This window comes from Hypomesus transpacificus, chromosome 22 (genome assembly GCF_021917145.1).
Source record: "Hypomesus transpacificus isolate Combined female chromosome 22, fHypTra1, whole genome shotgun sequence".
Classification (NCBI taxonomy): Eukaryota; Metazoa; Chordata; class Actinopteri; order Osmeriformes; family Osmeridae; genus Hypomesus; species Hypomesus transpacificus.
This window is the reverse complement of record NC_061081.1, coordinates 5,929,457-5,956,804: the sequence shown is the minus strand read 5'-3', so window position 1 is coordinate 5,956,804 and position 27,348 is coordinate 5,929,457. Positions and strand designations below refer to the sequence as shown.

Genomic DNA, 27,348 nt, shown 5'->3' with positions numbered 1-27,348 from the left:
ACTCTCAATCTCTACCACCTATATCAGGAGACATGGAGATGCATTGAGCATTCTTTCATATTGATAATAATAAGCTTAATGTAGATTTTTCATATGAAGATTTCTGAGATGTACATCATGTTATCAGCGTATAAAATTCAGAATTGGTATAGGTTTAGTAGCCCAATAATTATGTAGGCTACATAAAAAAAGCATCTCCCTAAAGTATGATCAGAAATGATCAAATTTGTGTTCAAACCTGTAGTCTTTTCCACAGATCACATCCTTAGGATGTAAGCTTTCAGAAAAATAAAAGCAGAGAAAATTATTTCTCCCTTTATTTGAGAAAAGTAAATATTTGTGTTGTCAAATTTCACTATGACCGTGACATTCTGTCTCTTGTGTTATCATATACTGAATGCAAGCAAAACTACAGGGCAAAATCACACTCTTTCTGATTAAACCAATCTATGAACTGTCTGAAACAATGGATATCCGCGGACCCAAATGGGCCTTAAAAACAAAAAAATTGCCGCACGCAAACATGCCACTCCCCTAAGGGCTAAGCCCCCCCTTTCTTTGAATCCTAGAAACGCCCCTGTGACACATTACTTACATGCAAGTCTTAAATTGGCTTAATGTTATGGTGTTCTTTTCCCAGACAAGCTGTCAATAAAAATCCACCTGTTAAATTTGTGTTATATTGATAATTTTGTTTAAAGTAGGCCAATCTAATCACAATATCTGATTGTCCATGTGCAACTGATATACTTTTCCAGACTTCCCATCTCAGCAAACCAGACAGCAGAGGTCTCACACACAGGTAAACACAATAGGACATATTTCAAAAGCATTTAAGTGTATGACAGCAGTTACAAGACCATTATGTTCCCTTGATAATATATATTTGTAAAATTACATCTGTTACTCAGCTGGAGGAGTAGTATTAGCCTACTGGTTGGCTGGAAAAGAAGGAGGCCAAATGAAAAGGCAGCGCTCAGGAGAAAACGTAGAAAGTACATTTAAATCAGATTTTAACAACTTGTTGGTTGCCCAACATGAGGAAGACAGCCTGCTTCTTCAACGACTTAGTCCTCTCAAGAGCACCTGTTGCACCTGATTAGAAACACATCGAATTTAATGCAATTTTACACAATACATAAATGATTCAAAAAAGAACACCCATTTTTGCTGTATTGAAAGGGTCCCGTGTAAGCTATGGGACGTATTGCATTTGTCTATGTGTAGGACCGTGTTTCTCAAGTGGTTGGTCCTGACCCAAAAGTGGATCGCAAGCTGGTGTAGGTCATATTGATTCATAAAAGCATCTTTCTACATATGTTTTATGTTTTTTTTAAAGCAAGCTCAAAAACGTATGAATGTAAAAGGCGTAAACCACTCTGATCTGTTGTAATGTGTAGGCCTATAGCTAACTATGTAAACTGAACATTTAACTTACTTGACTGTAAAGAATGACTTTGTATTCTAGCTGACCAACAGTGCAACAAAGCTGACTCGATGTAATATATCTATATATATATAGTATAGGCTATATATCTGGGCTGCGTTTCCCGATAACGATGGATCATAGCAACGATCGAACAAAAAACAAAACCATTGATATTTCTTAGTGGGTTTCCCCAGGGGCGGTTTTAGGTACGGGCGGACCGGGCAGCCGCCCGGGGCGCAATTTTTTCATGTCACGTGGGGGGCGCACGAGCATAAAATGAATAAATAAAAAATCTCTGCGCCGCGAAGCGGTTTTCTCTTTTCTATCGTTTCACTGTGTGGGGAATTGGCAAATTGGCGCCCCCTTCAGGCAGTTGCAGGCACCCCTGCTTGCTGAGAAGGTGCCGTGCACAGAAGCTGTGTGAAAAAAGGGGAGGGGGACAGACAGCTCACCTGACTGTGTCTCCCAAATGGAACGGACAGGGGGGGGGGGGGGGTCCACTGTATAGTGCAATACTCTAAATTAGTGGGCTAAAGTCAGTTGCACCTCGACTTTATTCTAAATAACGCACATTTCACTCATAATATTATAAATATAGGCCTAGAGTTCCTGCACATTTTATTTTATTTTTTATTGTGTGAAATGGCTACTAAAAATATGTAACACAAAACGATTGTGGTCACCAAGGTGAATTGGTTTAGTCTTGACTTCTGGTCGTGAGTGACAGTGTTGTGGGAAATGTACAGAAATAGTCGATGGTTATTCTCAGTTACCTGACTCAGAAAAGTCTAAACTTGCTGTAGTCAATGAATTGTTTTGTGGGATGCATGTCATTGATGGACTGGCACATCAAACAGGTGTTACTTAAGATATGTGGGAGACACTAGTTTTTAAAGGAGATAAGGTAGGTTGCGTAAAGTTAGATTCAACCCTTAAATCAGGGGGGGAGAGCGGTACCGTGAGGCTCATCCGTTCTGTTTGTAAGATCGTGCAGGAGCGCGGGTGTGAGAAGAGTGGCAAACCCGTCCAGTTCAGAACCTTCTTGTTTAATAAGCACGGTTCTGATCATGTTCCATTGGTTCCATTCAAAGGTAACCGTATTAATGTAACGTTCCATAATGCAGCAGGAGTTTACTAACTTTACCCTGACTTGTTGGAATTTACACGGTTATCTCAAAATGAGAACAGGTTAGTTCAGGCTGTCCATGCTGACCTTAATATTAGTCAGTTTATAGCAGGTTGTAGGGCATTAGGGCTCATCTCCAAACAGGTTACAGAACCATTCTGGAGAGTTCTTTCCAAGAAAGAACATGTATTAGCAATGAATGATAGGTATAAAACGCTTGTTATAAAGCTTAGAGAGTGGCAGGCAGACAGCAGGCAGTTTATGAAGGGTGACGTCACTCTGTTTGAGGATGTAGACATCCACAGAGGACCCATCTTAGACAAGTTGTTGGAGTCAACGTAAGAAGAGTTTGATGCTATGACTCAACAAGTTCTAGAACTTGTATTTGCTAGTTTAGTGAAAGTTTGCTGTAGGTTGGTAGCAGACCACTTGGAACATGGACGGTATGATGATGTGTCTGAAGATCAGTATCATGTCCTCAGATCAGTGCCCAAAACAAATGTTTCGTGCAAGAGGGATTTTGGGCTATTTGATTATTTGATTAGATCAAAGTTCAGGGCAAGCAAAATAGCATTAGAGGGTATGGTCATGTTTAAGCAGAATAGGTCCTGGGAATGGTTGTCAGGGTTAGATCCAGATAGAAGAGCTGAAGTTCTCGCCTCAGCTCGGACATCTGTGAAAGGGCAGAGGGCACTGTTCTGTGAAAGAATGCATAGAATTAGAGAGGATAGATTGCATGTGCTTAGAAACCAACAGGATAGGCAGGTAGTTAGAGAGGTTCAAGCAGTGCGCAGAAAACAACAGCTCACTCTTGAACTTGGTAAGTATGGTGGACTATGGACAAGCGAGTTAGAGGTTAATGAACAGGTAAGTAAGTTAGGGAGAGATTTAATACTAGCAGTAGTTGCACAGTTAAAGTTCTGTCGTTTTGTGTTGGGGCAGAAAAATGATAGTGGGATTTTAAATATATCAAAATATGGCAAGAGGCTCCCTGTAGATCAGCTCATCAGTAATCTGAAGAGTGTTGTTGTTAATGCCATCGAGCCTGTAGACACTAGTTTAGATGAAGGGTGTGGAGCTGCACCGGCTGATCTTGTTGCTGATAGGAAGGTAGAGTTTTTTAGGGATGCTGCTGAACAGCACCTTAAGGCACAAGATCTGGGGCGGAAGAGGGGAGGGTTGAGTATTGTCAGACTTCCAAGTATTGAAATGCCACAGCAGTTACTTGGTAAGAGAGTTAAACATTTGTATGTAGAGCGTGGGTTAAATAGGTGGTTTAATGGGACAGTTTTAGATTGTAAAAGAACAAAAGATGACATTTTGTTCAAAATAAAATACGATGGCTATAGAAAAATTTACTGGTTGCCCTTATGGACCGAATACCAGGAAAATAAACTAGTATTAATACCGGTTAGTGCAGAGGATCTTGTAGGGAAAAGAATAGCGCACATGTTTATTAACAGTGAGGACGATAGTGTATGTTGGTGGCCAGGCAGAGTATTTAGTTTTAATGGGAAAGATGGGTTCTTAATAGATTATAAAGAGGAGGAAGATGATAGAGTAGCCAGCAATATTAAAACGGACTACGTCTATAAAAATAGATACAGGTAGGATTAAAAGTAGTACAGTTTGGTGATATGAGACAGGGGGCCCTGTAATGGGGTGACTCCCTGTTAAGCCAAACTGTCATAGCTAATATAGAAGTAATAGATAGATAAAAGTTGCTCCCCTGAACCTTCACCATGGATGCAGAGGTGCCCAATTGTCCTCTGAGAGCTATCAACCTGTAGGTTTCCAAACTAGATACCTACAAGATGGTAGCTCTAGAGGCCAATTTGGCATCCCTGCATTACAACAGTCACCATTCACACACACACACACAACCCAACCCCCTACACCCCAACCCCCTACACCCGCCCCCCCCCCCCCCCCAAAAAAAGAAAAATGTACTGTTTGTTTTGTGTTGTTAAATAGTTCATCAAATATATCAAGTCCCTTAACAGTTGCATGTAATTCCCTCCACAGGTCCAAATATCACAGGAAAATCACATCCTTGTAAAGTAAAGTGCTGCAATTCTCTTCTTTCTTGTGATTCAATTCACAAAGAATATGAGATAGTTGCCACAAGGGCCTTGAAGATAATTTATAGACACTGTATTTGATTAACAGGGATATATATGCAAGAGATTATCACTTCACTGTTTCCATTCATTTTTGAAACCATAAGTGCTGCGCAGGAGTCTCATTCAACCAAGTGAAGATCTAAATTGTTTAAGGCTATTTTGCTCATGTTTTGTTCAATTGCGCATTACGCCATTTTGTCCCTGCCTTTCAAGGCTGCAATTCGCTTTTCTATCAGTAGGTGTCGCAAGGTGTAATTGTTTGTTATGATTAGCATCCAACATCTGCCTGTTATATAATAGGTTTTCCCGCTTCTTCTTTTTCAAACAATGCAAGGCAAACATCTGCCTGTTTATTTGCCGCCTGTTTCTGTGTTGTTTTTATTCAAAATATTGCCATAAAGGCCTCTCATTGGTTGGCCTTTTAGAATGAAATCTGTTCCCGCCTTTTTCTTTTTTATAAGGGAAACATCTGCCTGTTTATTTCCCGCCTGTTTCTGCATTGTTTTTATTCAAAATATTGCCAAACAAACTGTCATTGGTAGTTTTTTTTCTAAATAATATTATCATGAAACGCCCCTTATAGTAATTGGTTGTCCAAGATGTTAATCATTAATTTGATCCAATCGCGACAATATTTGCATACAATAAAACCATTCACACCTCGTTTACTGGACCATTCTGACTTTGTTTTACAATGACTTCAAAACAAGTGAATGTTCCTACTTCAATGTACAGGCCGCATGTCCCTCGACCCTTCAGGGTATGCTGGCAGGATCGTGTCACCTCATTTGGCGCAGGTATGTTTTTTTTTTTTACTTCTATCTCTACATTGTACATGGGTATTTTGTCTTCTTCTTTTTACCAAGACAAAATACCCATGTACAATGGAGAGATATTCTATCCTTTTTTTTCTGCCTTAAACGAAATCCAGGAGTCTGCAGCACATATGCTAACTAACTATTCATTTTAATGTAGCCTATTCCTAAATACATTTCATGCATTGAAAATGTTTTTAATTATTCATCACATTAAAGTTTTAGCAGCACAACCTGAAAACGATAGTACTGTTAAACAATCTATTCTCTTTTGTTCAAGGTCGCACTGTTGCCATCTGGGGGACAGTATCCTGCGCGGGGTGGAGGTGGCAATCCCGGAGGCTTTGGCATGGGTACACCCAGGAACCACACTCCAGAGGTCAGCTCACCAACAGCTGCACCACCTCACCACCGTCAGTGGCCCGCTGCAAATCATTATAAATATCGGAACTAACAACGTAGTGCAGGGGGATTCTCCTTATGATATCCTCAGGGGAATGCGGGAACTGATGGACAAAGTTAGGGAGCGGTACCGGTATGAAGTAAGCTTTGCCGTGTGCTCCATTCTCCCCCGGCCGGTGGATGATGCTACCACCAAACACGTAGTTAGGGAAACAAATCTTCTCCTGGAGCATCTGTCCTTCGAAAACGAGGGTGTCATTTATCTTAGGACAAATAGATTATTTCTGAGGCACTCGCGTCCTGTTTTGGAATTGTATAGCCCTGACCGGCTTCATTTGAGTAATGAGGGCAAGCGTAGGCTTTTTGATTATTTAAAAAACTTTTTGTTTCATTATGCTAGATAGGGTAGTTAGGGAAGGATTTAGCAGTTTTGATTATTATATTATTTTATTTATACTTTCATTTCAGAGTGACCTCAATATTTTCTTTTTTTTCTTTTCCCTTACATTTTCTTTTAGGCCTTAGTATGATGTCCAGTGATTATGTTCCTTGTTGTTGACCAAAGATTAATTGGCACTAAGGCTCTTGACGTTCGTGTGCATTCCATCACTAGAATATGAGAGCTTGTGCCAACATACTGTACCATTTTTACATGTAGCTTAGGTAAATCAGTCTGTTTGTAGTCTCGACGTTTGTTAAGTTATCATGTTGATTGGTTGACTGTCAAAATTAAAAGGCTTAGCTCTCCTCGTTCTTGTGCATCCCGTCACTTGAACAAGAGGGCTTGTGTGTATGTGCATTCTCGGTTTTATCGTTTTCTCTTTTTTCACAGTCAATGACTACATTTTGGACCATAAATTTCATATCCCTATAAATAAAGTATATTATTTATAATACAATTAGTGTATACTTTTGTCCATCATAAACAAACAAACGTGTTCAAATCAAGGTATTTGAAAATAATGGGCAATGTCACAACAAGCACACACAAACATTCTGTTCAACGTTAAATACACCCCCAAGTGGGCAAAAATTAACATTACTGCAAGTAACGCTAAACGTGACAAACATTTGCATATTTGTGGTCTCGATTTAACAATCATTTATAGCGAAGTACTGGACACCGCATTAGCTCGCAATGTACAAAGAATGTAAGTCATATTTCCCGCCCTGGCTAGAAGCAGAGCTCTGTGACGTAGAACACTGGCGTTCTTAAAGGGAGCTTGACAGCTCGGTGCCACAAAACTCAAGGCTTAAAGCGGTGGAACGTTTCAAAAAATTACCTAAAATCACGCCTAAAAATTGGATTTGTGAGAAAACTAATAGAGGTAACTGAAATCTGACTTCGGATTAGTTTAAGTTACGTTAGGTTACATACGGAATTGAAAGAAAAACTGATAGGAAATTTTTGGTCTGTCCTCCCTACTGCCACTCGTATATTGTAGAGTACTGTACTGTAGGCTACCTCCCCTGGCCGAAGCGATCTGGAACGGAAGACTACAAGGTCGCAAGTTACAGTAGCTCTAGCTCAAACTTAGGGTCTAACACTAATTTGTCCTTATACCTGCCACTCGTATATTGTACAGTACTTTACTGTAGGCTACCTCCCCTGGCCGAAGCGATCTGGAACGGAAGACTACAAGGTCGCAAGTTAGAGTAGCTCTAGCTCAAACTTACGGTCCAACACTTTTGGTAACAGATAGTAGAAGAGATGTGCCGGGGTAACAGCTAGAGCTAACTCCTCTGTGAAAATAGAAGACCGTTTACACCGTTTACGATAGTAGAGCTAGATTAGCTACTGTAGCTAGCTCTAGCTATAATCATCAGTATACATATTTCACAAGTGTTTCATATCACAATTTTAAATGAGTAAATGGTTATCACCATGGCCTCTTTGCTAGTCAAATCGTTTCCTTGTGATCTAATAACAATACATCCAAAAACGAAAATGTATTTGTGAGGAATGTTTAATTAACGATTGAAAACAGATGTAGCTTCATGTTGTATGTATGCCCTGTGTCGCCCGGGCAACAGAGGCCATGTCATGACTCATGATGCTAACGCCTCAGCCGCAGACCACTCTTTCCGAAAATAGACTAGCAACAACAATTGTTGTATGTACAGTCTCTCCCATCTGAACCACTGAAGCTTTTAACTCCTGCAGAGTGGTCGTAGGTGTCTTGGTGGCCGCCCTCACAAGTCTTCTTCTTGCCCGATCACTCAGTTTGTAAGGACGGCCATCTCTAGGCAGATTTCTTAATGATGGATTTAACTGAACTGCGTGGGACAAAGTCTCCGCGTGCAACAAGGTCAAAATCTCAGGCGCTTAGCGATGGAAATTGTGAGCACACTCCTCCCTGGTGACCAATGTGAGCCACTGTCACCATGTTGTCGGATCAAAGGAGGACATCCTGATCCTTCAACATTGAAACCATTTGAGCTCTAGGAGGTTGTGTGTGGGACACAATATTCCTGCCTTGAAAAGGCTGCATAAAAGGGGCTTGAGTCTTTTTCCTCATAATTACCTCTCCCTTCTACAAAACACTTACCCCAATACTGCTGATTTCAGAGCCCAGCACCGGTCTCTCTGTTGAAGATGACTCTGAACGTGTTTTGGAGAGCTTCACCCTTTCAGCCACCTGCATAAGACAAGACATGAAACCTTCAAAACTATTCACATCGCTACAATAGAACTACAGTAGAGAGGGTTTAATTTCTGGGGAAATTGTAGGGTGTGCTTGCGTCGGTTGCAGGTGGGTCCGTTTTCCCATCTAGTGATATTTTCAAGCATTTAGCCAACTCATATTGCATAATTCATTAAGAACACCCTTTGAAACAAGAAACCCCCTTGAAACAAGCTACTGTAACAACGTTGTCACAGGCAGTATTTCAGATGGAATTGCGATTCAAATAGTAGTAACACAACCAAATACATAAACACGCTGCAAATATAGAAACGCGCTGCAAAAAGGAAAACACGCAAACCCCGAAAATAAATGCAAACCGGAAAATGCTGCATCCAGATAACACAACGGAAGTGCTCCAAGCAAGTGGGAGCGCTAAGTAGAAGAGTGTGATTTTAGAACCAGAGAGGGCAGATGAGAAGTTTGTTTTGAATAGGACCAAAATCGAAGTAAACAGGCGACATAAAGATTAGTATTCATTTTTACATGTGCCCCTCCTCTTTGACAGTTTTTCACAAGACTTAGGACTACTTCGATGTTAGTATTTGCAGCGTGTTTATGTATTTGGTTGTGTTGTGTGTATTTGCAGCGTGTTTGCTGAATGCTGCACATGTGTTCTCAAATTTCTGAAGATGTTTTCTTAATTTGCTAGTGTTTTGTCTATGCATGTGTTTTCTTAGTTTGCAGCGCGTTTGCACATGTCGGCCACCGGTTGCTTTTCGCCCTGTCGGGGCTTATTTTCCCGATAATGACCGGCATTCTATACATTATCCCTTACTTATTACACGGCTATCTAAATTTAAGATTCCTATATGTTTATTGTATGCACCTTCCTGCCAAAGCAAATTCCTTGTCTGTGCAAACTTTCATGGCGAATAAATCCCTTTCTGATTCGGCTACTTGCCAACAAAAATAACTTAACACAGTGTGTCTTTTTACAATGTATTTGTTACCATTCGTATTGTTCATCAGCAGAGAAATAGTTCGCCAAAGACGTTGAACTTCATAGATGTTGAACATTCTTTCGGCTTCAAATCAAGCTGACGTCGCTAGCAACAGAGTACGCTGGGGTTGAAAAGTTACCGGACAACTTGCGGAGTGCTACCAAAGACATGAATCCGAGGCAAAAAGGCCACTTCCCTTGACAGCGGTCAAATATGCATGGCAACGGTCAAATATGAGAGGAAAGCCCCATTCAAGTGAATGGAGCATTCTACAGCATTAAGAACAGCCATGTAAGACATAATAAAGTTTAGCCATAGCTGTGGCATTGAAGACAGTACTGTAGCCTACTACTACACACTGCCAGTGGCAGTGGACGAGCCGAGTCTGTGACTCAGAGGCTAACGTCAAAACAAGACGCGCTCTCACTGAAATTCCAAGTTTTACACAAATAACAAAAATATGCCGACCCACTGGCTGTCTTCACAATCGCCATATCTTTAAAACTCTGCTCTCCATTTGGATTTAGAATTGACCCTGGTACGAAATTAAGAAAATACTCATCAGACGCAGATCGACAACACTGTTGTTGCTGCCGCAATCGTCAATGGAGGCTGACGGGGCTCTCACGTAGCAAACAAATCAACGTTTTACAGCAACCTACATTAAAATCTCACCACCTTGCTGTCTTTACAATAGTCATATCGTCATAAAATTTCCCTCTTTCTGTTTTTTCGTGTAAAATTGAAGTATAAAAATAGCAACGAAAATACTACTATGAAGCTTTGTAGCATGCTGCCGCCTAAAAAACTAGGCGGTCTCACGGGAGACCCGCACTCGCTTAAATTACAAAGACTTTGACGACCTAAATCAAACATCCGAAATTTCAGCTCCACTCGAAATTGCTTTCTCAACAAAGCCAAATGGTTGGGATTTTATGGGGTGGTATTTTTCACTCGTAATCCAAGCTCCAATTTGTGTGCTAGAACGTCTCTATCACGTTGTATCCATGCACGTTGTATCCATGCGTCGTTGCTAACGTGTGTTGACGTGGTGACGTAGCTAGCACAGATTACCCTTCGTCGACTAAAGGCACTTTGTCGCCACAAAAACGTTGTAACCTCCTAAACTGTGCAACGGAACGTAAATCCGAATAGAAGCAACGCAATCGCTTCCAAGACGAAACTTTTGACACCACCGTTGTCTATGTAGTCCAAATATTGACTGAGCCTTAGGGGCGCGAAAATTAACAAAAATAATAATAATATATATGTGAGATAACAATGGTTTGTGCTCGCCGAAAGGCAAGCACACCCCAATAACAAAAAAGGAAATGAGTTTGTGTCCAGAGTCATGTATATTGTGAAATGGTGAACAAGCATCTAAAGACGCTGCTTTTCTCCAAGTGTACATGTAGTGCTTGTATTTTTGGGAAGTCCAAGAGTAATGTATTCCCTCCAAAGTCAAGGACGGATGAACACACAAATAAGTGCACAAACACAGAATGTGTGGTCTTTTAGCCAATCATTTCTCCTTTATTGTCTAGACTGTCAAGACCAATTCTTAGGCCACTACTTATCAGTGGGTGATAAAGAAAATATGTGAGATCATTGGAAACTAGAGCTGTCAAACGATTAAAATATTTAATCGCGATTAATCGCATTAATGTCATGGTTAACTCGCAATTAATTTCAATTAATTGCACATTTGTATCTATTTTAAATGTCCCTTGATTTCTTTTTCATCCATTCTTTTTTCAAATTGTAATGCTCTTATCGACATGGAAAAGTGGTTCGGATTGCTTCGTGCAAAAGTTTTTTTTAAAATTGAAAACAACATTGCAATCGCCTGGCTTTGACGAGCAGGCAGAGAATTCGCATCAGCTGTGTGCTTGGCTGTGTGCCATAAAAATTCTATTTTCGACTCCACGACGTGCTGCGATGATAGCTCATTCCCTCCGGCTCAGTTCACAACGACAGAACACACTGATCACTTTGGTCTTGTCAATGGAACCATTTGGCAACCTTTTAAAAGTAAACTTTCCATTCAGAATCTTATTGGCATCCATTTCGGCGTCTGGCGCTGGCAATCAACTCAAAACATAACGTTAGCCTCCTACCAGAGAATGTCTAATATCCGTAAACGGGCTCTGCTACGACTGTTTAGCCGGCTCGCAAGCCCAAACAAGTGGGTGTGGCGTGCCTGTTGTTTTGTTTCCGGTCTATCTAGATCCGGTGTGGTATTGTAGTTTTTCTAACGTCAGTGGTTGTTGCAACAGAATGTGAAAAAAAACTAAAAAGTTTGCTAGGTCAAAAAGAGCGTTAATCGCGCGATAAAAAAATTGACGCCGTTAATTTAGGTTTGCGTTAACGCCGTTAATAACGCGTTAAACTGACAGCACTAATAATGTCCTTGGAAATTCAAAGGTAGTGCAGTTTGAGTAAGGCTAACCATATTCTTACGGAGATATACTCCATACATTCACCAACAGTGAGTGTATTCGAATGCTCATCTGTGCATGGGCACGTATCCATGTGTCACTGTACAAGTCTGTATTTCTGTGTGAGAGAAAATGAGTGTGCGCGCATACAAAAGTAATGTACAGCAATGTACAAAAATGTGAAATGGTATGCGTGCATGTCTCTCTCTACCTTGGCAACAGGTATGTCGTTGCTGCTGCTGGTGCTGAGCTCCCCTGTGCTGGGATTGATGGGTCGTGAGGCTGGGGTGACACGGCCAGGACTGGATGGACCCCCGGGCTGAGATGTCTGGAGACGTGTCTGGAGTTCCCGCACCTGAGGAGACACACACATTATAGCTGAACAACAATGTAGTCAAACATCCCAGGAACTCAACGCTCTTACAATCTTTAAAAGTGTTGTCTTAGCTAGGCTCTGACCAGGTCTACATTTGGGACAGTGTTGCAAGTGCTTGCTCGTCAAGTCAGAGACGCTGCCTGTGCACTCAAACTTACCACAACTTTGCCAGGAGAAACTGTTACAGCTGACACACCGTTGTCTATGACTGACTCTCTGGATTATAAAGATGAGACCTGCCAAATATTAACTTTGCAGAGTGCCTGGTTTTCAAGATAATTTTAGGAAACTAAACCCATTCTAATACATACACACAGAGATTCCTGTCATTATTAGAGAGATTTTCTGCCGCCTTCCATGAAATTTGGTTGCATATGGGAGTGATTTACTCGCATTATAGAGTGTTGGCTTGAGGGTTACCTGTAATGTAAGTGTGTGTGCCCAATGTGTGTTTAACACAGAAACACCAACTGTCCCAGTAAAAGATCCCCGTGTTGGAAAAGTTAAAGATGTAACTGTTATCCTGTATAAGAATGATTCTGTGTTCAGTATTCCTTGGGTGCAAAGAGAGGCCTACCCCCAAATCTGAACTCTGGGTAAACATACAAGACCCTCATCTTGGGGCTGAGGACTAAGAAGAGGGTTTTTTTGGTTGTTTTAAGGAGATACTGTGTGACAAGGACTAGGTGGAGACGCAAAGGGCTGGTGACCATTTGCTTGACACCTATGTGAAGGAGCTTTTACGACATCAGGAGATCCTGTTGTGTTTCAATCAGGGTTGATGTCGTAAACACGCACACACATAAACATGCACGCAGACACGCGCGCCAGGTCTATGCAAGGGAGCCAATAAAAGAAGAACCATGGAACATTTGCATGCATTGTTTTAACCAATTGACACGTTTCCATGAAGGTGTCAATTCGAATCTAGCTTTATTCGGACAATGCAATTTTTGGGGGCAACTGCTATTATCCTAATATATATGGCAGTGAATAAACCGAATCATTGGCCGAAAGCATGTCATATCCCAGTACGATACGTGGCGCTGTTTTCATTACAACTAGTGGTGATACAGCCCTTTCCGCTTGACCTATTCACCACTACCAATAACAACAACAACAACATCAACATTTTGGGAAAGACAGCGAACGGAGAGCAAGGTGAAGCTACGTCCCTCTACATCTTGTGCATGATGACAATAGGAGTACTGCGAATGCAAACAGCACTATTGGCTCGCGTTGTTTGTTTGTTTCTGCCGGGCCGGTTCCCGGCAGCGACAACTTATCGTCTCTTTCGAATTTCAGGTCACAACATGGGAGAGAGGGAGGGCGGCGGGATCTTAAGCATGGGCAAAGACGCAGAGTCCAGTTCATAGCCCAATTCACCGTTTACAAGCATGCAATGTCCGAATTATCAACCGACTCGGACCGAGTTATCTCGGGGTGTCGATCGGATCGTAGTCGGACCGCAATTATTCGAACAAAGGTTTTTACAAGAAAGGGATAATTCTATTTCAGTCCAAATAAGCCAGTAATTTAGGCTTTTAAATAGCTAGCTAGCACAACATGCTGGCAGACAAACTTCGTAGCACAATGGCGTGTGATGTTTTGTCTCCTTGCAGCCGCAAGCGATAAAGCTTTCTTAAACTTGTTCACCGACTGACTGTGCAATGCTTGATAGAGTAATATTCCTGACACTGTCAGGAATAATGTGGGAAATAACATTACATTGAAACCCGTCCCAAGAAAATTTACACATTGAGCACCTCAGCAACCTTGCATTGAAATTGTGCTACAATGGCGTTTTTGTTCATTTACACGGCTCCCGTTGCGCACATAGGAACACCAAACATAAACATTGATATCTGAATAGTTGCTTGACATATTTGGTGTTTTGAAGACTACCAAATACTAAATGTAGTAAATACTATTATCCCTTTCTTAAATACTAAATGTAGTTAAGAAAGGGATAATGCGGAAGCTGCGCGTCAGATGGTTCACGCCTCCGCATTGTCCATTATCAGGTAATATTGGACACCTTGAAGGGCCTTATCCCGCTTATACCATGGTCGCTTGCCAAAGTTTTTTTTTTACAAACATTAATTTATGTTTTAAGGCGTTTTCAATAGAAATCTAACGTTTTTCAACTTTAGCCAACTCTGATATTTCTAGTCCGCTCAGCTCATAGAACCAAAACCGGCTTTCCTTTGGCTGAGCTATTAGCCCAAAAGCTAACGTTATGCTAGCAGGATTCAAAGGCAATAACATTGTGTGCAGTTGACAAACAGTAAGTATAATTTTACAGTATGTTTGACAAGGAGATTTGCTAGCTAACCAGCCATGTCACTGTCCCAAAATCAATATTAAAATGTTCACGAAAGTATCGGCCGTATACTGTATAGGCTACAGTATGACTGCTGCCTGTGGAGCGAGTTGAATAGCAAATGGATGTGAGAATACCGCATCAAAGTTGACATACTCTCCTAACAGTAATTATAATTTGACAGTATGTTTAACAACATGACTAGCCAGCTATCCAGCCATGTCATTGTCCCCAAATAAAATCTAGATTTAAAAAAAGGAAATAATCGGCCATGTGTAGAGTTGGCCGCAGCCTGTCTGAAGTAGATTGACTAGCGAGGTGAATAGCGAATGGGATGTGAGATGAGCGGTTACATGTCACTCATTGTTGTAAATTACAAGGTAGCTTCTTGTTAGTCTTTCAAAGTTGTAAATGGAGGCTTTGACTCCGTCACTGTTGTTATGGTTACTTATTTCAGACACTTTGTACAGGCTCATATACTATGTTGCCAGCGGAATAATTTAGAACGGTGAAAAGACAGTTTTGCTGCAATGACGCAGTAGGTGTCACCCGATAATGGACACCCTTGCAGCCAATCAGAATCGAATATTCACCCAGACCATGGTATAACAGGTTTTATCCCCTCACACTGTTAAAAAGGATGAAAAAAATACAATTCAAATTGCTACTCTTTTTACTTTAAATATTAACAATTTAGTCTACCTACCTTTGTCAGAATCTAAGCGTATATCCAGTGCATACAGTCTCCCCTGCTGATTTTGTATGTTTGCCCACTGACAAATAAATTCAGACTATCATTTTAATGGTAGGTTTATTTGAACAGTGAGAGACAGAATAACAACAACAAAATCCAGAAAAACGCATGAAAATTTAAAATTAAAATAGATTTGCATTTTAATGAGTGAAATAAGTATTTGACCCCTCTGCAAAACATTACTTAGTACTTGGTGGCAAAACCCTTGTTGGCAATCACAGAGGTCAGATGTTTCTTGTAGTTGGCCACCAGGGGCCTGTACTACGAATCAAGATCAACATGCTTTGGATTACTTTCAGTTACCCGGCTACGCGAAGCCTAACAATCGCAGTCACGATAAGCGGTACTACGACGGCAGTTATCAACTTTCTAACTCAACCCAGATCTTTCCAATCTAGAGACGTGCGCGTTCACATAAAGGGGTGGTGTTTGCATCGTATGTCCAATGGACTAAACAAGAGCCGCATATTTCATGCAGGAGGAACAGACAATAATCTTCAAAACTTTGTCTTCTCCTCCTGCGTGAAATATTGTAATACAAGCATATCAGGAATACAGACATATATAATACAGGCAAAATTAAACTAAGTGCTGCTGCCAAGCTGGCATTAAATAGCAGACGCTGTAAATGCGTAAACTACATGACTTATTGAAGATGTGACCATAATTACACGTGTGCATTCAATCCACAACGTAAAACTTTTGTTGCTGTATTATTTTAGTTGCAACCCTGCAGTGGCAAACGATCGTGGGAGCAAATACAAAATAAATATAAAACCATAATTCAAAACGGTAAGTAGCAGTAGCCACTACTTGCACATATTTTAAGGCCAACAAGTACCAGGCTGAATTGCCTAAATTAGTCCCTTTTGTAGGATATTGTATAACTACAAAAGCCTATAGAACAATGAAATTGCTTGCAGCCTACAGGAAGAAAAATTAGGCAACTGGGGGGGGGGTGACCTGCCAAGGAGCTGTCCCTCTCCAGCTATCAGGGTCACCCCATGATGGAAGGAGTGGAAGAGGGCATTTCTTCAGACCCTGGTGGCAGCAGGTTGGAAGCCCAGGCATATGTATGTTTCAAGTAATCTATGTGACCATGTTCCTTCAACAATTATTTATGAATATTGTAGGAGTGAAATGTATTACTGTTTTCTGCAGTGACAGGAAATACAGTGGTGTTGCTGCCACCACCCACTGTCTTCCCACTCTGACATACAGAGGTAACAGTGAAACTAATAGTCATACGCCAGTATGTATGCCATATGTGGTTGCTGAATATTGATCAAATATACTATTTACTTTCTCAAGTGGAGGTCCTAGATGATCAGGAAACTGTGTCTGCCTGCTCATTTTGGGGGTACACTTTTGAGTTTTATTTACCACTTTCAACACAGATGGTGAGAGTGTGTGAACGTGTGGTTGTGATTGAAGTGTCTGTAATGACTTACTAATGGTGGTGGTTTCAACATAAGACACAAGTCCTTAAAGTGCTCATTTCAAATATGACTCAATTGATTAAATTGCTATGGTGTTAAACTCAGCAGGAAGAGGAACTTCTTCCTCCCCCTGAGCCTAGGGCATCCACTTCAAGGCCAAGACAAAGACACAAGGTATAGACCAATTATTTGTTTGTAAACAATCGGGATGCGCGCGCACTGTGGTTGCAGAAAACCGGGAAAGGATAGCATTTTAAATGGCAAAAGGACCGCACGGATAATACAAATAGTTAGATTTAAAAAGACCAAAAGCGTCGAGGAGGACATGCCTATAGGAGAGAAAGCGATTACCCAATGATCTGTCGCATCAGAATTTTGATTTGGGTCACGAAAAACTTGAAATTTGAGTGAGAATGACGCCCGGTACAGACCGCATATAGTCGAGCGGCAACCATGTCTTCACTTCATGTCACAAAGTTCATAATTTTACACTTTTACAGTCAATTCTACATTCCACAAAAAGTCGAGCAGGGCAGCTTTCAAGAGATATGGGAATTCTGCTTTTAGTCAGCTGGTCCGATTATTTTTCTGATTTGTTTAAACTGGCAATCTGAGTGAGACTACATCCCAGTTACACTGTTTTGACGTTAGCCTCAGTCAGACTCGCTCACTGGCAGTGTGCACGATGTTGTATTTCACTCCATTCTACACCAGAAACGTCAGGGAGGACTGCCTAATGTAGATACGAGTCTGGTGAAGATAGCCAGAATCTCGGATTTCTTTAACCTGTCTGTTTCATTCGTCATTTGCCTGAGAAAGCGACCTCCGTTAGCCAGGCTAGTTTTGCCCGATCACTTGGACAGGCTATTTATTTAAGGGTATCGGGGTCAAGTGACTTTTGTGCATAGACAAGTGAACTTAAATGTATTTGTCCAAAGGCCAAGAGCCTCAAAACGTTAATATCAAGCCCTGTAATCCAGTGGCCAGAGATATATGATGACCTGAACGACACTCCAAGAGTAATAGAACGGGGAGAAGTTCGTCTTTTGCAACCCACATGCGCAGTTGAGCCTGCTTGACAGTTGTGTGACGTAGGGTGATAATTGGTCTATAGCAATGAACCTTAAAACACAGTAGTCAAATGGACACCTTCAACTTTGTCCAAGTGTGCCTTGGAAAGGGACAATGTTCTTTATTGGTTTAAGGTTGGAGCAAACAATGTGAGGGCCCTGTATAAAAAAAAACTGGAGCTCGATTAAAAGAGGATTTTAATGATAAAAAAAAACAAGGCTGGAGACAGAAAAACTGGAATAGGCTATGAGAAGAGATAGTACATGACTGAATGAATGACACTAAACTTAGTTACACTGACATATTTTTTAACACATGAGGATGTATTTGTTAAACTTTTTTCTACGATTTGGTCTTTTTATACCTTTTTGTGGCTTTCTTGTTGTGCTTTTTGAATCTTTTCTGGGGGGTTTCATCACTTATCTCTTTCAATGTCCTATTTATTATTTTTGAAAAATGCTATAAAAGTGAATGAAACATAAAAATTCAATGAAAGAAGTGAAATGATAATTTATGTATCACTTGTGAAGAGCTTTGTACAGATACTAGTGCTGTCAAACGATTAAAATATTTAATCGCGATTAATCGCATTAATGTCATAGTTAACTCGCGATTAATCAATTAATCGCACATTTTTATCTATTCTAAATGTCCCTTGATTTCTTTTTGTCCCATTCTTTTTTCAATTTTAAAGCTCTTATCAACATGGAAAAGTGGTAAGGATTGCTTTGTGCAAATATTTTTTTATTGAAAACAACATTGCAATCACCTGGCTTTGACGAGGGGGCGGAGAATTCGCATGAATCGCATCAGCTGTGTGCTTGGCCATCAAGTGGTATTTTAGACTTTAGACATCACTTTGGTCTTGTCAATGGAACCATTTGGCAACTTTTTAAAAGTAAACTTTCCATTCAGAATCTTATTGGCATCCATTTCGGCGTCTCGCGCTCGCCATCCACTCAAAACGTAACGTTAGCCTACTACCAGAGAATGTCTAATATCCGTAAACGGGCTCTGCTACTACTCTTTAGCCGGCTCGCAAGCCAAACAAGTGTGTGTGTGGCGTGCCTGTTGTTTTATTTCCGGTCTAGCTAGATCCGGTGTGGTGTTGTAGTCTTTCTAACGTCGGTAATTGTTGCAACAGCATGTGAAAAAAACTACAAAGTTTGCTAGGCCAAAAAGAGCGTTAATCGCGCGATAAAATAATTGACGCCGTTAATTTGGGTTTGCGTTAACGCCGTTAATAATGCGTTAAACTGACAGCACTAACAGATACCCATTGTTCGTTTTGGTTGAAAAAAAACTAAATTTCTGATATGGACATGATTAGAAAATGGCTCAAAGCAACCCAAGGACAATAGAATGGGTTAAGGGGAGACACCCCAGTGAATAGGGATAATATATCAACATGAAACCTCCCCAGTTGATAACTAATAGTACGTCAAATATTGTTTTCAATACTTGTTTCCTGTAGCAGAATGTATGTTTAAATGAGCAAATGATTAAGTTGTAAAATATGATTTTACATCATTTGCATACATTTCCAGAACGGAAATCAGAACATTGAGTGAAAAACCTTGTTTCATTTTGTCAACATATTACAGTCCAAGGTTTTAACAAAGGGCACTTTGGATATCTCTTTATCATCACTCCATTAATCAGAATATGGTGGTAACAGCCATTAAAGAAAATCTGTTGCAAATTGCGTGTCAGACCGTGTTCTTGCTCAGGTTCTCTGCATCACCCACACTATAAAAGTATAGCGAAATAACGAAACGCTATGCATACAGTCTGTGGGACTGTGAGTGCACAGCTTTAATGTGTCGCATTGTCAACATACGGCTCAAGAAGCTGGCATTATACGTAATTCCCTCTGCTAAGAACCTATATCTTTCAGAAAGATACTCATGAGGGAATGCGAAAGGGTTTTGTCAGTATCTAAATGTTCTGGTTCTTCTGAGCGCACCGCTCTCACTATCCGCGCACCAAGCTCCACATAATCTTCTATGAACGGTGACGACATTATCGTTAAGAATTAGTTAGTGGGCGGGGTTTTTATACCGGTTGATCTCTGATCTCCAAATTAACCAGCTCCCGACCAGGTTAGCCATTCAGCATGTGTTACCATGGCGATCTACCCCGGTAACAAGAGATCCACCGTCATAGTACAAAAAACTTTGTCCCACTCCTCTTTGCAGATCTTCTCCAAGTCATTAAGGTTTCAAGGCTGACGTTTGACAACTCGAACCTTCAGCTCCCTCCACAGATTTTCTATGGGATTAAGGTCTTGAGACTGGCTAGGCCACTCCAGGACCTTAATGTGCTTCTTCTTGAGCCACTCCTTTGTTGACTTGGCCATGTGTTTTGGGTTATTGTCATGCTGGAATACCCATCCACGACCCATTTTCAATGCCCTGGCTGAGGGAAGGAAGTTCTCACCAAAGATTTGACAGTTCATAGCCCCGACAAATAAAAGACTTGAACTTGAACTTGTCTATCGTCCCTTTGATGTGGTTAAGTTGTCCTGTCCCCTTAGCAGAAAAACAACCCCAAAGCATAATATTTCCACCTCCGTGTTTCACGGTGGAGATGGAGTTTTTGGGGTCATAGGCAGCATTCCTCCTCCAAACATGGCGAGTTGAGTTGATGCCACAGAGCTCAAGTTGGGTCTCATCTGACCACAACACTTTCACCCAGTTGCATAAAAATAGACCTAGTCGTAGACTTAAATGTAACTTCAAGTCCAACTTGCAATAGACACTTCTATTTACCTGTTGCATATGAGACAGCTTTACCACCTTGTTGATGTTGGAGTAAGCATCTGTTGTACTTGTATTTCCTATTTGGACCAAGTCATACATAGAAGAGGCTCCCAGGCGTTTTTCCTGTGTGCTTTAAGCGCATCCATTCTGTCACAGTGGTGTCTTTGTCAAGTTGCAAGGTGGCCTCATATTTTTTGAGAATGCTGCAAACTGTTGTGTTTCCAAAACTGTGGAGGTTTTGCATTTCCTGAGGCCATGTTGGAGGATCAAATACTAAGACATGATCACATGACTTGAGGGAGTCATATCTGATTTCAAACTCTTCAATTAACCCCCTGAGTACGTTTGTCTTGTCTCTGTCAGCATTAGCATTAAAAACAGTGTGTGGCCTGTGGCCTTCACCATCAAGCAGAAGTGTGAACTGTTCAATGGCTACCAAGAGTTCACCCTTACATTCTCCAATGGTCAGCTTTTCCTTCTGAAACCTAATGGATGTGGTCTTCAAAATGTTGCCAATGTCAAGCATAAAATTGACATAATAGATAGTTACACCGGGATAACCCAGAAAACTAGAAACTGTTTTGGAAAAAAAACAAAAAACGCCTATTTCTGGAGTTGAACCTGGAACCCTTCGGTTACCAGCACAACCTCTCATCCAATTGAGCCATTCCAAGATCTAGACTTTGCAGTGTTCAGTTACTGAATAATAAAATAAGACGTTTCTCCTATGGCAATCATAGTCACATTTGGTCCAAGCTCAAACAGCTCCAATTCAGTCATATTTTCACATATTAAGGTGAAACTTTGCAGGGTACTTCAGGGGGAAGTCACCTTAAAGCCTATTGCTGACGGGGGAATCCTAATTATATGGAAAGATATACATGAAATAAATGTACAGATATGTGTTCAATATATTGTGGAATATATTTTAAATATAGGTAAAATTTATGGAAAAATATTTGAAATATATGACAATGATCGCTTCCAGCAAACCTCTTTTGAATTAGCCACTTCTCCCTAAATAAATGTCAATCTTACGGTATTTACGTTATTGGGGGCAAATTTTCAGTTAGCAGGTGGTACTGTTTGAATCGGGATTCCATTTGAAATACTGCTGTTGACAACCTTATTAGAATACCTTCTAGATGGCTGAGCGGTTAGGGAATCAGGCTATTAATCAGAAGGTTACCGGTTCGATTCCCGGAAGCGCGAAAATGAAGCTGTGTTCTTGGGCAAGGCAATTAACCCTACTTGCCTCGGGGTATGTTCCTGTACTTACTGTAACTTACTGTAAGTCACTAGATAAGATTGTCTGCTAAATGACTCAATGTAAATATCACCATATATGTCTGTACATTGTATGGGCATGTTCTCATATATGTACACATGCATTGTACATTATATCTTTTATCTATATTATTTTACATATATTTAAAATATATTCTACCATATATGAAGCATACATGTGACACCATATCTTTACATATATTACCCATACATTTTCCCATTTAAAGCGGCATAGATTATGGTGGTTATTTATGAATACATAATTGCATATATTTTGGGATGTATAACCACATATATTATATATTAATGTTCCATATATTGCAATATATGGAAAACGGCAATCATTGCTGTATTCTGCAATATATTGCAATATATTACATGAATATATATTATAGTTTATAATATATTAGTAATATATTTATCATCAATATATTATCCCATGTATTTCCATATATAATATATTGGTCAATGTAATGGAAAATAATATTTTACAATATATTAAAATGTATTTCAAATCATATATTGGTAAATATATTTTCTTTCCGTTAGGGAGAAAGGGCAGAAAATATTAGATGGCATTGTATCAAAGCCAATTGGAGAAGAAGCCATAGGATATTTACAATTGTAGTAGGCCAATAAATCAGTTTTAAACGTTCAGGGGTGTAATTTGTTGGATATAAAGCCCCCACCCTAGAGACAGTTGGTGACAGAGAGGTGCAGACCATAAGTTTAACATAGGTCATGCTTTTAGAATGTCCCGGGGAGAATGTCCCTGTACTTACTGTAAGTCGCTCTGGATAAGAACGTCTGCTAAATGACTAAATGTAAATGTAATTAAGAGTATAGTTCCAATCAAATTCTGATCTCTTTTATACATTTATAGTTGGATTTGACATTTAACATACATTTAATTCATTTAGCAAGCTCTTTAACTCAAACAACCGTAACACAGTACATATGGTAAACAAAACTGCAGTCAGATTTTGCAAGATTGCTAGCTTGGATGTTATCTTTACATTGTCAGCTAGATAATCATATTATAGTGTCAGTGCCCTTTGGTAGTGCGGCATGCCAAAAAAAGGAAAGAGTTATGGAAAATAGTTTGTTTAGAAAAGCTGTGTAGGGGATTTCAGTTGTTGTGCTTGTTTAGCTAAATGTGTGTAATGTTATTGTTTGTAAATTAAGATAATCCTGTTGGTCACCCTGATTGTGCATGTTGTGTAGTTTAATGGCATGAGAGAGCCTAACATGTTGGGTATCTTGAGTCTGCTGTATACTCCCTAGTTACACTCATAAGCAGCAGATTATTTGCACTCTCAGGGTGGTAGATTTTTGGGCTACTTCTAAACCTCATGCGGCAGACGCATTTCTTCATTGGGGTGACCTGTGCTGGGAGAGAGGGAAATAGCATGGATGGGGAAAGTGTGTGGGCAGAGCAAACCATAATAGTTCATAACCTACACACACTTCCTTTAGTAATATGTCTCCTCACGTTCATAAAGTAATTGTTGCTCAGTGTTTCTGTTCGGTGGTTATAGGAATCGGAATGATTAAATAAATTGTTGTAATGAACCAATGAAACGTGAGAATATCAGAAAACAAGGAAAATATTAATCCACCAGTCATTTTGACATTTTAACTACATCTAGCATCTACACCCAAACAATATTGGACTAGTTTTCAGGCTTTTTGGGCTGGTATTGAGCACTCGTTGGGCTGGAAATTTTTGCCGGACCTGGCAACCCTGAAAGTGTGATGTCATTTCCAGTCTTGAATAAAAGCTTTTAAAGAATGGACCTCTGCATGATGGGCCTGATCAGAGCACAGGTGGCCTTGTAATCAAGATGGCACTGACGAAGGGAGTCGCTGTAGCTAGGTGCGCTCTGTTTTGTCTTGTTTTGTCTGTTAATTCAGTGTTCTGCCAAGATTTACGGGGTTTTCCAACAAGAGAAGCACTTCTTAACATCAGGACTACAACTCCTGTGGATCTATTTCCCACTTTTCTGCTTCCAGCGGCAGATTTAGTGGGAATTTTAGTCAAAGCCACCCTCGGCTTTGTCCTAGCAGCGAAGCGTCGTGGGAGAGGTAAACGGGCCGGTGCTTTGGTGCGACTTCGTCGGTGCAGAGCACGCACAGCATTACCGGGGATATTTCTCTCCAACGTGCATTCGCTCAACAAAACAGGACGAACGTCAGGTACTGGGGTGAAAAACCTTCGTTCATCTCCCGTTTTGTGCTTTACGGAGACATGGCTGAGTGAACTGATCCCAGACTCTGCTACAGCTAGCAGGTTTCAAACTGCTGAGAGCGGATTGTGATCCCCTGCTTTCTGGCAAAACGAAAGGCGGTGGTATTTGTTTTTTTATTAACAGTGGCTGGTGTTATGATGTGACAGTGATTCTGCAGCACTGTTCTCCTGATCTGGAATCCTTATTTATGAACTGTAAACCTTTTTACTCGCCACGTGAGTTTGCTTCATTCATACTGGTCGGCGTCTACATGCCCCCTCAGGCTAGCGCCAACGAGGCTCAACGTGTGCTCGCCAACCATATATTGAGTGTGGTGCATGAAAATCCGGATTCCTTGGTTATTGTTCTAGGCGACTTTAACAAGGGCAATCTCACTCAAGAAACTCCCCAAATACAGACAATTCATCAAATGCCCTACCAGAGAAGAGAACACTTTGGATCACTGCTACTCTACTATCAGTAAAGCATACCATGCGGTTCCCCGAGCAGCACTGGGTCACTCAGACCACGCCATGGTCCACCTGATTCCTGCATACAGGTAGAAGCTTAAGCGCTGTAAGCCTGCTGTGAGGACATCAAAACAGTGGACCAGTGAGGCTATGGAGGAACTGTGGGCGTGCTTGGACTGTACTGACCGGGACATGTTCATGACTGCTACCAATAGTCTGGATGTGCTGACGGTAGGGGTGGGCGATATGGCCAAAATCTCCTATCACGGTACAGTGTTTCCCCTATGTTGATTTTTGAAATTTAACCGCGGCTCGCCACGGTTAAATTTCTGCCGCCACGGTATCAGAATTAGAGCTGTACAAAATTTTAGTCCGTCTATCAGCCGTGATTGTTAGAGCGCATGTCGGAGAATAGCACAGACGCGCTTCACAGCGCAGGTGAGATTGCGCGTGTGCGTCCTTGAGAACTGAAAGTCGTATAACTTATGTTGTCAGTTCATTTAAGCCTGTTATTGTTTATATTCTTCCGATGCTTGCGAAATTGCACGTCTGTTGATTCAATAGCGATTGCTGCCCTTGCTCACGTTTGTATTTTAGGTGCATTATTATGCTTAAGTAGCCTAGTTTTAATGAATAAATAGTGTGTATATTGTTATTATTTGCTACAAAATGCTTATCCTATCAAGATCAAATGAAGCAGACAGTGTACATGCTTCCGAGTGGCCTACCTTAATGTGTAGGCTAGGCCACTGCATTTACAATAAGTTGTTACGTCAATTATTAACTGGCAGCATTTATGCCATTTAGAACATACTGTAAGGTATCTTTAAGTATGCTAATATTATTTTTTTAGAGGAAATAGGACGAAAATATGTGCAATATTACATTAGCTATTAGACTAGTACATTAAGCTGCTCCGAAATATAGGGTTAGCACTTTGTTTTGGCCGGGGTGGGGGGGGGGGGGGGGTGGTAGACCTGACCTGCCCCCACTGCTAAAAAAAATCCTAGGGGAAACACTGCGGTATGAGTAATTTAATATCACGGTTACGGTATATATCACGGTATACAAAATTGATAGAGTAAATATAGTCAATTTAATTAAGAAATTGTACTATATAACCATACCGTACTTCATTATCACACTTGATTATTTGTTACAAACAAAAACAACTGCCTCACATGAGACAACTCTTGAGTTAAAAACAAGATTCAAAGTTACTAGTACGAGCGTTCCGATTGGCTGATGCGCAGTCATGCCATCCGTGTGGTGACCTAGTACTCACAACACAATACGGATCCGTAATGCCCTCAGACAAACGGGGGGGGGGGGGTTGAAAATAATTCACATAATTCATAAGAACTTTATGATATTAAATATTCATTAAAAATGATTCACACCTTCACAAAATCAACCACAAACAAATAATTTCTGCATATGCAAGTAGCAACGCTAGTGCTAAATAACTATTTAACTGGTCGGCTCCATGACGCCAGGTATGTAGCTAGCTCCTGAGACTTCTCACCAAAAGAACGAAGGGGAACCTTCGATTAAGACATGTTCGTAGGTACCTAGCGAAAAGTAGCCTGAACTTTCCTAGATCTTAAGCTAATGCTGAATGCTCACTGATATAGCTGTCTGTCTTACTAGACAGCGAATGTATGCATCATTGCTAACGTGTGCTGACATTGTGACTGTATATGAGAAAGACGCGTAAGTGACAGGGAGACGGAGGGAGAGGTCTGGACCTTGATAAGTATCGCTCCCTCCTCAAATCCTTCTCTTCTCACATAACTGGTGCCAAAACCCTCTACTTTCTTAACAAAATTAACTCCGCTTCAAACCCCCACAAACTTTTCTCTACCTTCTCCACCCTTCTTAACCCACCTCCCCCACCCCCTCCCTCCACCCTGACAGCAGACGACTTCTCCTCCTTCTTTGAGAAAAAAGTCGCCGACATTAGCAGTCGGTTCCCTAAACCCACCCTTCCTACCCCCTCACCCTCCATTACTGACCCAACTAAATGTCTAAACTCCTTCTCTCCCCTGTCCGAGGCAGAGCTCTCTGACCTCATTCTCTATCATCGCCCCACCTCCTGTCCCCTTGATCCTGTCCCCTCCCCTCTCTTTCAAACCATCTCCCCCTCTATCATAACTTTTCTGCTCCATGTTCTAAACTCCTCTCTTACCTCTGGCACCTTCCCCTCTTCCTTCAAACAGGCCAGAGTTACCCCTTTACTCAAAAAACCCTCCCTTAACCGTCCTCCAGAACTACAGACCGGTATCATTGTTACCCTTCTTTTCTAAAACAATTGAACGTGCTGTATCTAACCAACTGTCTAACTTCCTTTCTCAAAACAACCTGCTCGACCCCAACCAATCGGGCTTCAAGAACGCCCACTCCACAGAGACTGCCCTCCTTTCAGTCACCACTGCCCTCCAGTCTGCCAGAGCGGCTTCCAGGTCATCCGTCATCATTCTGCTGGACCTTTCTGCGGCGTTTGATACGGTTAACCACCAGATCCTGCTCTCCAGACTTTCTGAGATGGGCATCACTGGCACTGCACTCCAGTGGATCTCATCCTACCTGTCGGGAAGATCCTACCAGGTCTCCTGGGGAGGCAAACTGTCAGGCCCACGCCAGCTCTCCACTGGTGTCCCACAGGGCTCCGTCCTTG

At 41.0% G+C, this 27,348-nt stretch overlaps 1 protein-coding gene across 3 annotated transcripts in view; it reads right to left on the bottom strand.

Annotated features, from left to right (window-relative positions):
- Window positions 1–27,348, bottom strand: part of mcc (MCC regulator of WNT signaling pathway) — a 333,254-nt gene that overhangs the window by 139,315 nt on the left and 166,591 nt on the right. For all 3 annotated transcript variants that reach the window (XM_047045109.1, XM_047045107.1, XM_047045108.1), the window contains exons 9-10: window positions 12,173–12,316; window positions 8,445–8,534 (exon numbers count right to left, since the gene is read on the bottom strand). In XM_047045109.1, the coding sequence (XP_046901065.1) occupies window positions 8,445–8,534; window positions 12,173–12,316 (234 nt within the window). The remainder of the gene's footprint in view (window positions 1–8,444; window positions 8,535–12,172; window positions 12,317–27,348) is intronic.